The sequence below is a fragment of the Panthera tigris genome, chromosome E2, assembly GCF_018350195.1.
Source record: "Panthera tigris isolate Pti1 chromosome E2, P.tigris_Pti1_mat1.1, whole genome shotgun sequence".
Classification (NCBI taxonomy): Eukaryota; Metazoa; Chordata; class Mammalia; order Carnivora; family Felidae; genus Panthera; species Panthera tigris.
Genome location: NC_056674.1, coordinates 42164135 through 42179804, shown reverse-complemented (window position 1 = coordinate 42179804; position 15670 = coordinate 42164135). Strand labels below are relative to the sequence as shown.

General features: G+C 43.0%; 1 protein-coding gene across 2 annotated transcripts in view; it reads left to right on the top strand.

The window, feature by feature from the left end:
* The window catches only part of DYNC1LI2 (dynein cytoplasmic 1 light intermediate chain 2), a 26621-nt gene extending 10951 nt beyond the window's left edge, over nt 1-15670 (top strand). The window contains exons 5-13 of one of the 2 annotated variants that reach the window (XM_042970511.1): nt 1991-2160; nt 3215-3308; nt 4263-4398; nt 6463-6574; nt 7158-7217; nt 7992-8033; nt 8427-8544; nt 10546-10662; nt 12259-15670. In XM_042970511.1, the coding sequence (XP_042826445.1) occupies nt 1991-2160; nt 3215-3308; nt 4263-4398; nt 6463-6574; nt 7158-7217; nt 7992-8033; nt 8427-8544; nt 10546-10662; nt 12259-12359 (950 nt within the window). In that variant the 3' untranslated portion in view covers nt 12360-15670. Of the gene's footprint in view, nt 1-1990; nt 2161-3214; nt 3309-4262; nt 4399-6462; nt 6575-7157; nt 7218-7991; nt 8034-8426; nt 8545-10545; nt 10663-10778; nt 11315-12258 lie in introns of those variants that run through there. The other variant, XM_042970509.1, reaches the window with a different exon arrangement.

Below are 15670 nucleotides of genomic sequence, written 5' to 3'. Positions count from 1 at the left end.
ATTTCCTATGGCTACTGGATAGCCACAGTTAAGTTATTCCTTTAGAGAGTGACCAGTCCAACCCAGGGCTTCCCACCTATTTTCATACCATGGCATATGTAGAATACAGCAGTTTGTGCAGCACACTGGGTAATGGAGTTCTATGGAACAGACCTCTGGGGCTGTCTGCCTCTGCTTCCTGCCACAGCCACTTAGCTCACCTGTAACACCCCAGGCTCTGCCGTGCTCACTGTCGTGCAATCCCTGGTTGAGTGCCTCATGTGATATTGGGCAGTGATAGGTATGACCCAAACTTAAACCATTGTATTTTTCACTGAGTTGAAGATTTGTTAAAATACGTTGAAGGAGATTCATGTGAGAACCTTTGATTTCTTCAAGATCCTTCAATAACCACACTAATTAATGAGAAAACCCTTCTCTGTCTCTGTTTTTTTTCTAAAATGCAGTAGAGATCTCTAGTGTTTATATTGACGATGAAATTATATGAATGAGCTTAATTAAAGAGAAGCTGTAGAAATGAAATGTTAATTATGTCTGCACTTTAGGTCTTAGTTGAGATGGTTTTCAATTTGCCCAATATTTTAGGAAAGACATTGTACTCTTTAGATTAATTCCAGGAGCTCATGTAATGATAATGTAAAATCTCTATCGGTTAAAACTCATTGTTTTAAAATGTTTGAAACTTGTTCTGTGGATGAAGAGAAGTATGTGCACCTTTCCCTAGGTTCTCTTTAATCCAGTTATTTGCATTTTCTTAATGAGCATGTTGTGGATGAGACCGAAAGGCATTTTGATCCTTTTGTCCTGTTGTGTGTAGAAGGTAGAGCTGCCTGTTTGCTGCTCTAGCTCATAGCAGTTTTAATTTGTGGGCTGTTCTCTGGCCTGACATGTGAGCCTTGAAGTACCCACGAAAAGGGATGGGTCCGTGGGCTTTGGTTCACTTGGCTTAACCAGGCCCATGAACCACTCTCAGCTTCAGGGCCCTCCTATGGGATTGCACTCTTGATACGCTAGTGACTGTGTATGCTAAGAAGTGGACATTTTACTCCTGACCCCTTCTTGTGTTAGGAACAGGTCCGCCAACACTGCACAGTGACTCAGGATCTCCTAAAGATGAGACTGGGTCCACAAGAGTCAGGATGATGAGGAGACGTGGATGGTGCTGGCCAAGCCCAGCCTTGCTCCTTAGTACAGACATAGCTGTGTGAAAACAGCATGTTCTTGTGGAATTCAGATGGTTTTACTCTTCTGATTTTTTGAAAATGTTAGATATATAAGAAATGTGGCTTTTTTCATAGAAACTATTAAATAATAGAAACTACTAAAACCTTAGATGTTTTTAAAACCTATTTAAGGGATGCCTAGGAAGCCCCTGTATGTTGGAAGAGTGTACAGTTCTTGACCTCGGGGTTGTGAGTTCAAGCCCCCATGTTGGGTGTAGAGATTACTTGAAAATAAAATCTTTTTTTAAAAAATTAAATCTTGGGGTGCCTGGGTGGCTCAGTCGGTTGAGCATCTGACTTCGGCACAGGTCATGATCTCGTGGTTGACGAGTTCGAGCCCCACGTCAGGCTCTGTGCTGACAGCTCGGAGCCTGGAGCCTCCTTCAGATTCTGTGTCTCCCTCTCTCTCTGCCCCTCCCCTGCTCATGCTCTGTCTCTCTCTGTCTCAAAAATAAAAAATAAAAAATAATTTTTTTTTTTTTTTAAAGTAGAAGAATAAAAAAAAGAATAAAACCTGTTTAAGAGTTGGATATAATTAAACATGTCCAGGGGAATATCTTTGCTGCTCTGAAATTATAATGCTCAGACAATATGTTAGAATTGGCATTTTGTATCACCACCTCCAAATCCCTAATATTACAGTAAGGCAGAGTGGGGAAGTTTGTCAGAACTCTTATTTTTTGTGCTTATTACTACCTTTTTCAGTTTTCTAAAACTGGCGTGTGTATTTTTATTTGTGTGATTTCCTTTTACTTTTTCACCTGTAGTTGTGAAAGATTTTCAAGACTATATTGAGCCTGAAGAAGGTTGTCAAGGTTCCCCGCAGAGAAGAGGACCTCTGACCTCAGGTCCTGACGAAGAAAATGTTGCCCTGCCTCTTGGTGACAATATGCTGACTCATAACCTGGGAATCCCAGTGTTGGTGGTGTGCACAAAGGTATGTGCCAGGAATGGGTTTGGCCAGTGAACAATTAACCATCTAAAAGAAACTTAGAGGCTCTTGTTGGGTGTCTTCCCATGGGAGAGTTGGACTAATTCAGGATTCATAAGATACATTGAATATGTCAGGCTAGAAAATATTGTCATTTAATGTTGCTGCTGGAAACATGACATTACTCTGTTCATAGTTTATCTCTCCATGAAGTACTGTCTATTGAGTGATTCAAACTCAGAACTAAAAGCAGTTTTTTTAAGGCTCTGTAAACCAGTTGGTCTAGCCTAAACTGATGGCTAAAAAAATAGAAGAGCAGAATTCTTTTGGGGTTTTGGTCATTTAAAGTCTGTTGGATTTGCGATGGTTTTCAGGAAGAACATAACACTGGAGGAAGAAGGAAGGGAACTCACTTTCTTCTGCCCTGTAGGATGATGATGTGGGAATGAAAATTAAGTTGAGTCGTAGAGAAATAATTGTTTCTCTTAGAAAAGAAAAAGTAGCTTTAAAACCATTTTGGGTTTATGGGGCGCCTGGCTTGCTCAGTCAGAAGAGCATGCAACTCTTAATCTCAGGGTCATGAGTTTGAGCCCCGTGTTAGGTGTAGAGATTATTTAAAAATAAATAAACTTAAAAAAATTTGTTTTTGGATTTTAAAAGTACTTTATTCCCAACCACACAGTGTGCCATTCACATTATATTCTGTGAGATGGGAGTTCTTTGGAGGGTGCAGTGCACAGCTACGTCCCATGGCCTGCTTCCTGCTGTGACCGTGTTTGATTCTTAGAACAACTGTGAGGTGATCAGACTGTTACGTCCCCACTTTGCAGCTCTGGAAACTGTGGCCCAGGATGAAAGAGAAATCTCCAGTTGCTTTTCACTCTTTCACTTTTCAGTCTTTTCACTCACTTTCACTTTTGTCTAATTAATGTTTAGACCATTGGCTGTGGCTTTCTTCTTTGGAACTATGATAGTTTATTTCTGTAGAAGACACCATTCCCATCCTCAGCAGGCAGAGAAGCAAAGAGGTGACTCCTTTCTCTTTCTGTCTTCCCTGCAGTGTGATGCAGTGAGTGTCCTGGAGAAGGAGCATGATTACAGGGACGAGCACTTTGACTTCATCCAATCACACCTACGGAGGTTCTGCCTCCAGTGTATCCTTGGAGCGCTGTGTCAGGGCACAGGAGCACAGGCTCCCTTCTGTGCTAATTCAGGCTTCCCTCTAGATTGGTATCTTCAAAAAGATAAAGAACTTCCTGAATCTAGAACGGTCTTCTGCCGGGGAAAAATTGTATACATCTTTTTATTAGTTTTGTATTTTACTGTATTGGAATTTGAGACTTACTGATTTGTGTCTGCCTTTCACTTATTTTTATTTTTAATGCTGTACATTTGATAGGCTTTCATATTAAGAAGAAAGCTGATATGGATAGTCTTACTACCAAAACTACTTTCATCATATCTTGGAAATCTTTTTAAACTTTGCTTTTTTGCAAAAAGGTTAATTACCCGACACGATATTGTTATAGATGCCACAAAGAGTTTCCCATATGTTTATGTTGTGTGGTGTCCATGAGAGATACTGCGTCAACAGTCTTTTGAGTTATACTTCTGTAAAAATACAGTAGCAAGTGGTGCTACATCCCCATACCACTTCCTCTGGGCCTTTTATCTTGTCCAGCTCAGTGGAGGGTGCTGATACATGTAGGTACCCATCTCTTACAGAAGATGTGCTTAATAATAAACTGGATCACATGTGAACATCTGTGTCTAGGAAAGAATCTGCACCCTGGATATGCTGAGCGTGTTTTCCTGGGCTAATCTCAGAGCCATTAACTTGACTGCTTATGAACCAACCTGACGGGTCAAAAGACAACAGTCTGCATGTTAAAAAATGAACCACATGGCCTGCCACCATTGACATCCTTTATGCTTTTGACATGGTTCATCTGTCATTACCGTTTAGTTTTAAAAGTTTTAACACTTTCTGTTGATCATGTGTTGATCAAAAACTAATTAGCCTGTGAGTAGTACTTTGAGGATTATGGTTGGCTATGTTTGCTTTTGTCTCCTGCAGTGAATTGGTTTTCCTTAAGCAGATTGATTAGATGGAGCAGCCTTGATTTACACATCAGTGAAGGAGGAGAAAAACCTCGACTTGTTGTATAAGTACATTGTTCATAAAACGTATGGCTTCCACTTTATCACACCTGCCTTAGTTGTGGAAAAGGATGCAGTTTTTATGTGAGTTCCTTATAGGTGATTTCAAATGCTTCTTTTCATAGTACATTTGCTCTTTTCTTTTTATCCTTCCATGTAAGGTGCCTTCTGTCTCTTTCGTACACCGCCAGCTTTCTGCTGCCTTGGGGCAAAGTGCTTGGCCTGGACCTCACAGGGGATAGATAGACCCAGATCCTTTCTAGACTGTTTGCCATTCTGCTTCACTCTAAGGGAAGTAGGTGGAGTGAGGTCATGGGTGCTGCCTTTCATCATTGAGAGCAAGGTACCAAAACTTAAGCCAGACTTTTTTGCCACTTATTGTCAACTCCAGTAGAATACTGGCTGGAGGAAGGAGTTGAAGTATAGGGAATTGGGCTTTGGGGACCCTGATGCCTTCTGTTGAAGCATGTGATCTCTCTGCCCATTGGCAGAGATGATTGCAGGCACCCTTGTTGGTGTACCCGTCAGCATGGGCTTTGGCTATACTGAATGCGTGTTGTATTTTTGGTACTTTGGAGCCACGGGGGCTGCTGTCCTGGGCAGAGACTTAGATACCTGTCTGTTCCAGTTTGTGTTTTTCTGTCACTGGAAAATGATGAGTGTTTTGGATGTGTGAATGAATGATGAAGCTGTGTGGCCTCTGAGAGGACTTGTGCTAGTAGATCAGTGTTTGTAGGCTTCGATATCCTCTTGACTTCAGAATTACAGTTCATTCAGCAATTGCTGAGCACTTCCTAGGTGTCTGGGTTCTATGCTAAGGACACAGAAGTGAACAAGATACGGTCCCTGCACACAGCACTGGAGGGCAGGGGTGGAGGAGTAATGGAGTGGTAGTGGAGGCAGTGCGGCAGGGAGGGCAGAGGGGGTGATGCTGGAAGGCTGAGTGTGTGTGTGTGCTAGGCAGGCTAGAAGGAATGGAGGGGTAGGAGGAACAGCCTCTCAGAAGGCTGAAGATGTGATAGCCAAGAGCTCTTGGCACTGAATAGGTTGCTTCCTGAACACTTAGGGGAGAGCCTCATTTGGGCTCCTCACAGATGGCAGAGCTAGAGCCTTGGGTGGCTTTTAGAGGATTGTTGTCCAGAGCAATCACACAGGCATCAAAGACACAAGCTCAGTGAATGATATGTGAGTGCCCAAATTACTTGTGATCCTGAGGAATAGGAAGCCCCAGGAAGACAGGTTGAGGATCAGGGCTGGTCTGGAGAGGAGAAGCATCTCACACCTTCCGAAGGCTGCTTGGGTTGTGGCTGTATCTTGATCATACCCTGTCCCTTTGAATCCTTGATCCTTTGGTAGTTTGCCTGTTTGGGAACTGGTGAAGTCAGCAAAACCATTTGGGTAGAGCACCCTGGGTAGGAGCGCCCTCTTGGTTGTGGAGCAGTGAAGTAGGACTTAGGTGGAGAAAGGGAGACCTGTGAGAATCTGGTGGGAACAGTAGGCTACCGTGGCTTAACTTAATGGAACGTGGATGCCATCCTGCTTAGTGATCTCAAGCAGGGCAGCACCCATGTAGGAGCCTCAAGGACTCCTTGTGTCCCTCTGGTTTGCAGCCCAGGAGAGTACAGATCCTGCTGCCCTGCTTTGTTCCACGGTACATCTTCCCACACCAGTAAAATTAATGAACTAGTCCACAAGAAAACTGTTTTCAGAAGACTTCTGAGTTCTTCTACACCAAAGCCCAAGAGAAACGGTCTCATCTGGAGCTGTGTCTGTGCTGCTCTCTATGTCCTCCGCTCTGTGGGAACAAGGCCCCATTGTGTCCTTGCTCTTCTGGGTGGAGTTGTGTGAAAACTCTGAACACTTCTGTGGGTCAGCATGTGGAGTCAGTAAGATCTGACTCTGGCTCCTAGGTTTTGGGCCCCATGAGCTCAGTACAGAACAGAACCTGCCATGTCAATCTGATGGGTTATGCCGGCAGTAAATTTTGGCTTTCCTGCCACAAGCTACAAGCCAGCCCCAGCAGCTACAGGCCAGATTTTGTGGGAATGGGTCTCACCTAGGAGTCCTCGCTAACCCGGAATGTTACCTAACGTGTGCTATAAGGCAGTCCCAGGAAAAGCAAATCCATCCCTGTCTCTTTGCTTTTAGACCTGCAGGCTGGGACAACGAAAAGAAAATAGCTATTTTACATGAAAATTTCACAACTGTGAAGCCAGAAGATGCATATGAAGATTTTATTGTGAAACCTCCTGTGAGAAAGGTACCCAGATTAGTCACTTTGAGTTGTAGGCGTTTTTCTGTGTTTTTTTATTTTTATTTTTATTTATTTATTTATTTATTTTTTTTATGGGAAAAGAAACATTTAAAGAGATATGTCTTACACATTGAACCATTTTGGGGGGAAGAAAAATGTAATCCAAGAGCCTCTTAAAAAAAGTTTAGGTGAAGTCTGGTGTGAATGTAAATGGCTCCAGGTGGTGGGGTGTGAGTGCTGGAGGGCCCCCAAGGCCACAAGGAGTTGGGTTGAAGTTTCCTACTAAGTCCTGACAATGCCACTGCTACCTCGGGATTACTGTTAGGACATCCCTGTGCTCCCCTGATCTTCAGGCCCTGATCTGAGAGGGGTGGTTGAGAACCTGCCACTTAAAAATGTCAGTTGGCCACATGGCATGGCTGGTCTTGGTGCCAGGCTAAAAAAACATAATTGCGCTGTTGCCGCGGGGACTCTCCCTGGACCCGTGTTGAGACCTGAGCCCAAGATTCTTCTTTCAGTGAGAATTTTGACAGTAGTTCGGGTGTTCTTGGCCTGTGACCACAAATGAGTATGTCACTTCACTTCACAGCTGGTCCATGACAAAGAGTTGGCAGCCGAGGATGAGCAGGTGTTCCTAATGAAGCAACAGGTAAGAAAAACCAGTGAGGCCAGAGCAGAGGCCTTCTCTTGCATGAAATGCCAGTCCCCTGGGATGAGGTGGAGGGCATCACAAAGAGCTTGCAGCGTTAAAGGGATTGCCACCAGGTCTCCTTGTTCCCTCCCATTTCTGGCATTGGTACAGAGTAGGAGTTAGACCAGCTGCCTCAGGTGATCCCCTGCCTGCTTGCAGATTCTCAACAATGATAGGCTTGGTATCATTTTAAGTACCCTTTCTTTCTGGAAATTAGGTTTTTTGGCATAATACTTCCTGTGTTGACAGTTTACCAAGTGCCCTGACTTCACTTCCATTATTTCACATAGCCCCACACAGCCCTGTGCATGAAGGCAGGTGAGCTGATGTACCCATTTTGTAGGTGAGGAAAGTAACTTCCACAAGCTGACAGTTCAGAATGCAAACCCAGTCTCCCCTTCCTGTTTTACTAGGACTATTGTTAGACATGCCACTTAGACCTGTCATAGGTCTTCCTGATGGTCCAGGCAGCTCTGCGGAGGGTGTTGATGGGTTTTTTTTGCCAGCTGGTCCTCCTTTCTGTGTTCTCCTTGCTTCCAAAACTGGTTACTTGAATTATTTTTTTCACCATGTTGCAAATTTCTGAATTTAAACATCTTGCATGTATAATATGAAACCTGACTTGGTTGTTATTAATGGCGCCCTCTAGTGGAGTACTGGGAAGTGTTTCTCCAGACTTTCCGTCCACTCTGCAGGCCTCTATTAATGGCCAGTGTGTCCCTCTCTTTGCAGTCACTCCTTGCCAAGCAGCCAGCCACGCCCACGAGAGCTTCTGTGAGTACCTTAAACTAAATGGGGTCAAGGCTCAGTGTTGTAGGTATCTTCACACTTTATGCCATTATTTGTAAGAGCTTTTATTTGTGTGGGTTTTTGTATTTGCAAAGGGAATTTGGTTTCCCTGAAAGCCCAGGGCCAGGAACATAGTAGGGACTCAGGAAAGGAATACAGCTCTGGGAAATAGAGTGAGCAGGTTTCATTATCTTGATGTCTCTTCTCTAAGGAGAAACTAAGGTCTAGAAAGAGACTGAGCTGGGGGCAAACTCCCAGTCCTACCTCCCTTCTCCTTACGCTGTGAAAAATATCCTGCAGAGCATGTCTTCATTTTGGGGATGTGTATTTCCTATTATTTTTATGCCTGTATGTAACTTGGGCTGGTTTTGGACTTAGGAATCCCCTGCGAGAGGACCCTCTGGCTCTCCAAGAACTCAGGGCCGGGGAGGGCCAGCGAGTGTGCCTAGTGCCTCCCCAGGCACATCAGTAAAGAAGCCGGACCCAAACATCAAAAGTATGTATCCTGCCTCTGTGGAGAGTGTTTAGTCTTGGGCCTGAGGTCTGAAGGGGCTATGTGGCTGGGTTTGGAACGTGGAGGCCCGTGGCAGCTGGGCTGTTCTCTTCCCCAAGAAGGGGCTGCTTTCCACTTTCCTTCACTCAAAGGGAAGGGGCTCGTGGTTGGCAGACACTAAGGCTGGTTCCTTTTTGGAATCAATGGCCCTTACACTTGGTTCTGTATCAGGCCATGCAGGTTCTTTCAAAGAGGAATACAACATAATCACTTTATAATGTGTATTTTGAGGGTTGTCTGGGTGACTCAGTCCGTTGAATGTCTAATTCTTGATTTTGGCTCAGGTCATAATCTCATAGTTCATGAGATCAAGCTCCACACTGTCAGTATGGGATTCTTTCTCTTTCTCTTCCCCTGACACTTGCATGCTCGCTCGCTCTCTCAAACTAAATAAACATTAAAAATAAATAAGGGGGCGTCTGAGTAGCTCAGTCAATTGAGCGTCTGACTTCGGCTCAGGTCATGCATGATCTTGCAGTTTCAGAGCTCGAGACCCACATTGGGCTCTCGGCTGTCAGCACGGAGCACGCTTCTGATCCTCTGTTCCCCTGTCTCCCTGCCCCTCCTCCGCTCACTGTGTCTCTCTTAAATAAACTTTTAAAATAAATAAGGGTGCTTGGGTGGCTCAGCTGGTTAAGCATCTGACTTTGGGTCAGGTCGTGATCTCACCGTTTGGGAGTTTGAGCCCCGCTTCAGGTGAGCATGAGCCCCCACTTTGGGTGAGCCCCACTTCTCTCTCTCTCTCTTTCTCTCTCGCAAAACATGATAAAAATAAATCTTTTTTTTTTTTAATGTTTATTATTGAGAGAGATAGAGAGAGAGAGAGAGACAGAGCATGAGCATGGGAAGGGCAGAGACAGGAGAAGAAACAGAATCCGAAGCAGGCTCCAGGCTCTGAGCTGTCAGCACAGAGCCTGACGCGGGGCTCAAACTCACAGACTGCAAGATTATGACCTGAGCTGAAGTTGGATGCTTAACTGACTGAGCCACCCAGGTGCCCCCCCCCAAAAATAAGTCTTAAGTAAATAAGTAGTAAATTTTTAAAAATGTGTAATTTGAGGGGCGCCTGGCTGGCTGGCTCAGCTGGTTGAGCATGCAACTCTTTTTTTTTTTTTTTTAATGTTTATTTATTTTTGAGAGAGTGCACGAGTGAGGGAGGGGCAGAGAGAGAGGTTGACACAGAATCTGAAGCCAGCTCCAGGCTCTGAGCTGTCAGCACAGAGCCTGATGGAGGGCTTAAACCCACAAACCATGAGATCGTGACCTGAGCTGAAGTCGGATGCTTAATTGACTGAGCCACCCAGGTGCCCCTAGGGCATGCGACTCTTGAGCTTGGGGTTGTGAGTTCAAGCCCCATATTGGGTGTGGTGAGTACTTTTAAAAATAAGTAAAAAAAAAAAATACAGTGTATATTTTGAGTCCTTGATTTTGTTTCTCATTTTTAAATGATTATTATATATGAACTATGGCATTTTCTTCCCCCTTCACTTCTCTTTTCAAGCTCAGTTACTTAGAAGTTTAAGTAGCCCTTATCCTAGTGACTTAGTAATATCTAAATGTGTTGGTTACAATAAAACTCGCAAAACAAAATTTTATTTAATTCTTATGTGTACAATAGCTATCTCCAACTCAGAATGAGACCTTTTCACATCAGCCTTGGAATGTTAAGGGCTTATAAAACTTTGGGAAACACTGCCTCATGGACAGGGAGATGATGCGGAGCATGAGTTCTTTTATGTCCCCAGATAGGTGGGAAATCTAAACAGATTTGCACTTACCATGCTAATAGGGAAGTAGCCTTGGCAGTGGCAATAATGAATGTGCTCAGTGTCCTGGGAAGATGATAGCCACAGATGGATAATTCCAAGCTGAAAACTAGTTTTGTGGTGGTGGTAATTGAGTCATCCTGGTGGTATAAGGCTTTTTTTCTTAATGTTTCCTTAGATAACGCAGCAAGTGAAGGTGTGTTGGCCAGCTTCTTCAATAGTCTGCTGAGTAAAAAGACAGGTTCTCCTGGAAGTCCTGGTGCTGGTGGTGTGCAGAGTGCAGCCAAGAAGTCAGGTACTAAAGGGCCCTTGGAAACCTATGATCCTTGTGGTTGAGCAGTGCTGGAGGTGGGGGAGTGGATAGGAGCGTATGCCTTTACCTGATGTGCACGTCCTCCGTATTCCCAACAGCCAAGCAAGTAAGCACATCTCCACCTTGTACTGAGCAGTACACTTTACAGCATGCAGGTTTCTTTGGCACATTTAAAGGTGGGATTTGTATACATTGGGTTCTCAGGAACTGACTATTGGGTGAGTTGAGTTATATCCTAAACTGTATATGTGACCCTGGTATTGGAACTGTTTGTTGGAGGTCATGGTCTAGGGTGTGGCACTGATATTTTATTTATTATATTTAATTTTCTGTGATGTTTTATAAGGATATTTGTTCACTGTCCCCAGTCCTGCCATGAGCTGAGCCTGTCTCACTGGAGGGTCATCAATTCCTGCTCCATGAAGCTCCCCCTTGTCACAGGCACACTCTCTGTGGCAACCCACACACTCCTTTCGTGTGGGCCAGTAGAGCAAGTGTGTGTCTTGAGGCCTCTGAAACAAAAGAGCCGAGTTCCTTGGGAATTACCCATTTTGCTGGGAAGCTCCAGGCTTTTTTTCTTTTCTTTTCTTTTTTTTTTTTTAAACGTTTATTTCTGAGAGACAGAGCGTGAGCAGGGGAGGGACAGAGAGAGAAGGAGACACAGAATCCGAAGCAGGCTCCAGGCTGTAGGCTCTGAGCTGTCAGCACATAGCCCGGCGTGGGGCTTAAACTCAGGGACCATGAGATCATGACCTGAGCCGAAGTCAGACACTAACCGGCTGAGCGCCCCACGCACCCCACTAGGCTATTTTAAAATGGGTTTGTTTTTAACTTTCCATTGACTATACTATCCTATACAGTGTTTTCCCTAATTGGTGTTTTCAGATCAAAGGAGGCCCTCAGGAGATCACTCCATCCTCAGGTCAGCCGTTCCTTCAGGGGCTCCTGAGTTCTTAGAGACTCCACCTGGTCTGGTGGCCTAGGCTGTGGGCTGGTATTTCTGATAGGAGAGAAGGGTCATTTCCAAGTCCCAGCTAGCATTTGAAAACAAAAAAATATGAGCACTGACTTTGTGCAGGATTGAAATGTCTGACCTTAGTCTTATATTCTTATTGAAGCATGGTGTTTCCAGGGTACCCATATGAGTTAAAGTACTGTAATTAAAAACAAAACCTAAACACCTATTCTGTCTGAGGCACAGAAAGTAGTTTGCCATATGCCAGAAACTCACACACCACCTCTAACAAGGAGGTGATGACAGTGCATGGGGTCAGGGGTGGGTGGTGAGAGTGTTTTCAGAAAGGCCCTTATATTTGGCACAAAGGCTTGCCCAGGCAGGGGGCAGTTATGTAGTCAGAGGAACACGGACCTGTCATGTTTGGAAGGAAGGGTTGAATTAGGGTATCTCCTCGTCGTCACCGCAATGAAAAAAAAAGCTTGCTTTCATTCTTACTGAGGTTATTATCACCACAAGTGATTACAGAAATCTGTATCATTTTAAATGTTCCTTTTAAAAAATTCTTTTCTGTTTCCCATCACTGCTGCTTTTTCTTTCTTTCTTTCTTTTTTTTTTTTAAGGACAAAAGACTGTGTTGACAAATGTTCAGGAAGAACTGGATAGAATGACTCGAAAACCAGACTCCATGGTAACAAACTCTTCAACAGAAAATGAAGCCTGATCCTCCTTAAAAAGTGCATATGTAAAATGACCAAATAACTATGTATATTGATCTGCTAAGACAAGGATTTTTCTGATATGGCACATGCTATCAGTTTTTTGGGGCAGGGGAGATGAACTTAAAAAATACTTCATTGGCTTGTCCAAATATGAAATGCACATTTAGGAAGGTTACGTGTCAGACCCCTTTGTTAAGGATAACCCTTGGACTCTCAGGCATGTGGCTCTCTTGTGAGAAGCAAGCGCAGCAGGGCCTTTTGTGAAAGGGAGGGTAGATCGAGAGAAAGATGGCCCGCTTTCTTTCAGGGTGGAGCATATGAGACCAGGAAATCAATGATCAGAAGGCGGTTAGTCTGACCAGTTGCGTGTTAGCAAATTCACTTGTTCTTGGGAAGCAGATTAAGGAGCAGCAAGTCCAGGAAAGAGAACGACGGAAAGGAGGAATTCGAGAAGTGACGGTGGGGAAGCTGAACGTTGGAGGAGATGAGGAAGGAGGAGACGAGCGGTGTTAGTAAATACCGTGTGTTCGGTAGAAAGTCGAATAATCATTTTTAAGATTTAAAGGTATTTCCAAACTAAATACTGAGAAAATGGGAGTAAGATTTGTTCTGAATGCATCTCTAACTTAAGAAAGATGTGTAAAGTGTGGGGGTGCCTGAGTCAGGTGGAGCTGACACGGGTGGGGAAGATGGCAGCTGCCTGAGACTCACACGTGTGGCCCAGGCCATGTCCTCAGGACGAGCTGGGCTCCACGCATGTGCGTCGGGGGGGCATTCACTGTGGAGTGTGTTTAAAGTCAGCAGTTACAAAATTAGTTTAACTTTGCATTGTGTTTTCTAAATAGCTCCTGCTTTGTTTTTTAAATTAAAAAAAATTTTTTTATACTACCACAGGCTGGCCTACTAACAGAGAATGGGTGACCAACCTCTCATTTTACCATAATACAGTGTGCTACAGAAAGTTTGAGGGAGGTTTGTAATGTAATTGCACTCTGATGAATTGGCTTGCACCAATCCCTGCCTTATGGTCTGTGGACACCTTCACAGAGTTCCATTGATGCAAAAGGGTCTTGTCCTAGCTCTCTGGTCTGATCAGTGCTATCAGATGGACAAATAAGTGTGAATGTTTTATATTGCAAATGGAAATGATACATTTCTCTTACTTGTGTTTTTCATAAAATGTAGCATTTTTTTCTTACGGAAACAAGAGTTTCCGTGTCTCCGTGTAGAGCAAATTCATGCACATCATCATGTCATACCACCATTCTAGAAATGACTTCTGTGGATTTGAAATGGCACTTTTAATTTTATATGCGACACAACATTTGAATGCAAACACTACCATTGATTTAATATATAAAACATTTGTTGTCAAACCAAGGGAAAAAACCACAGTTCACTTATGTGGAGTTTACTTTTTTTATATGAATGTTTGTTGTACTGTGTCTGAAAATAACTTCCCTAACGTCATTACTTTTACATACCAGATTTGATTGACCACTAACATAGTACTGGGCATAACTTAATATCCTGTGTTGTATATACAAAGACTCTAATAAGACTGTCTTGAATTGCTTTTTTTGTAAAGGTCTGAACACTGTTAAGGAGAAAGCTGAGTATTTAGTTGCCTTTCTGACAAACATAAAAACATGTTTTTTGTGCCAGTTTTATTGTTAAAAATACACTTTTCCACCCCTTTTTAAATTCAGTTATTTGTTTAATGTATTGTGGCTTCCAATCACCAGATTGTCCACGTAATGACAGTAAACTGACTGTATAAGGATAGTTGTGGTGTAGTGACCAGTAGATGCCCAACAGCTGTGGCCACACTGATGGGGGCGTCACTTACCTCTCTCTACAGCAGCTGGGGTGGGGGTAGGGGCAAAATGATTGACCTCAGAAACAAGACAGAATTATTCGAAAGGCACATGCCTGTGGGGGATACAGTGTGATTTCAAATTTTAATGCAAAATTTTACTTTTTACAAAGTTTTTTTTTGTCATTTAAACTAATAAGCACTTTTGTGTCAATATAAGATGTACTAAAACTGATGAAGTGCTAAGACACCTGTCTTGTGAGGGAAGATTTCTTGGGGATCACTTTGAGTTTCTCGTAACGAGTGGCTGCTCCTAGTAGCGGAAGACGCTGGTGCGCGTAATATGTCATGTGCTCAGTGGTTGCCAAAGTCTACCAACTTTGGGGAGCTGCAGGGTTCTTTTTGGGGGGGTGGGAGGAGGGGAGATATTTTTTGTTATTTTGGGGTTTTCAAGCAGTGGAACCAAAGGCCGAACAATAAACAGCCTTTACTTTTTAAAGTAAAATTCATTTTATTTGCAGAATACACTTGTATGGTAGACTATTAAAGACAGTTTTCTGCCTATTTATATATATTATAGTGGTTACATCTGCTGTTTGTCTTTAAGATGGAAAAATCAAAGAAATAAGCCCAACCTTGAAGATGTGGCCATGAATTGGTCTTTCCTAAAAATGCAACGGGTATGCTGCTAGAATTATTTAATTTTGTTTGCACTTTTTTTTTGATTGGCATTTTAAAAATCACTATTTAAACTGATGATGTCGTATTTTATGAGTTTAACAAAGTTGCAAGTGACTGCTCTGTACATCATGACCTTAACAATGTTGATGCTGTAAGTGAAAGTTCACTGTCGTCTCTATACTGAGTTTATTGGTGTTTTTAACTTAAAATTTGGACTGCAGATTATTCCCCCACCAGCCTTAGTCCAGGGGTGTGGCTCTAACCGGATACAGTTATGCAGTCATGTGGAACCTTGCTTTCTAGTGCTGGAAAAGAAGATGTCTCTAATTACTGGCTTCAATAAACACGAATCCAGACTGCTTACAATTTTTGGTGACTTTCTTTATGATAAATTATCTCACTGGAGAGAGATTGAATTGTCTGCTAATCATATGGCATATCTACCATGTGGCAAAAAATGTTTACCTCTCTCACTAAAAATTATTAGACATTCTGTTAAGAAAACTGTTAAATCCATATTTTGAAGTATGTGGAGTTCTAAGCTGCAGGTAAAGTATAGTGGTGTTTGTGAGTTATCCAACATATTTTCTTGCCTCTTAGATAAATTCTTGATTGTCTTAATTGAGCTCGTTTTCACTTAGCTAATTTGGAAGACTTCAGCTTCGTAGAGGAGTTTCAGAGCAACTGTATCATAATCCTTTTTATCTATTTAAATGGGGAACAGTAAAATATGTTCAAGAAAATCGGATTTGTCATTTTAGAGATGCCCCCTTTCTGTTTCTTACACTTACTTTAAGTGTGTTGAATACGTTCAGG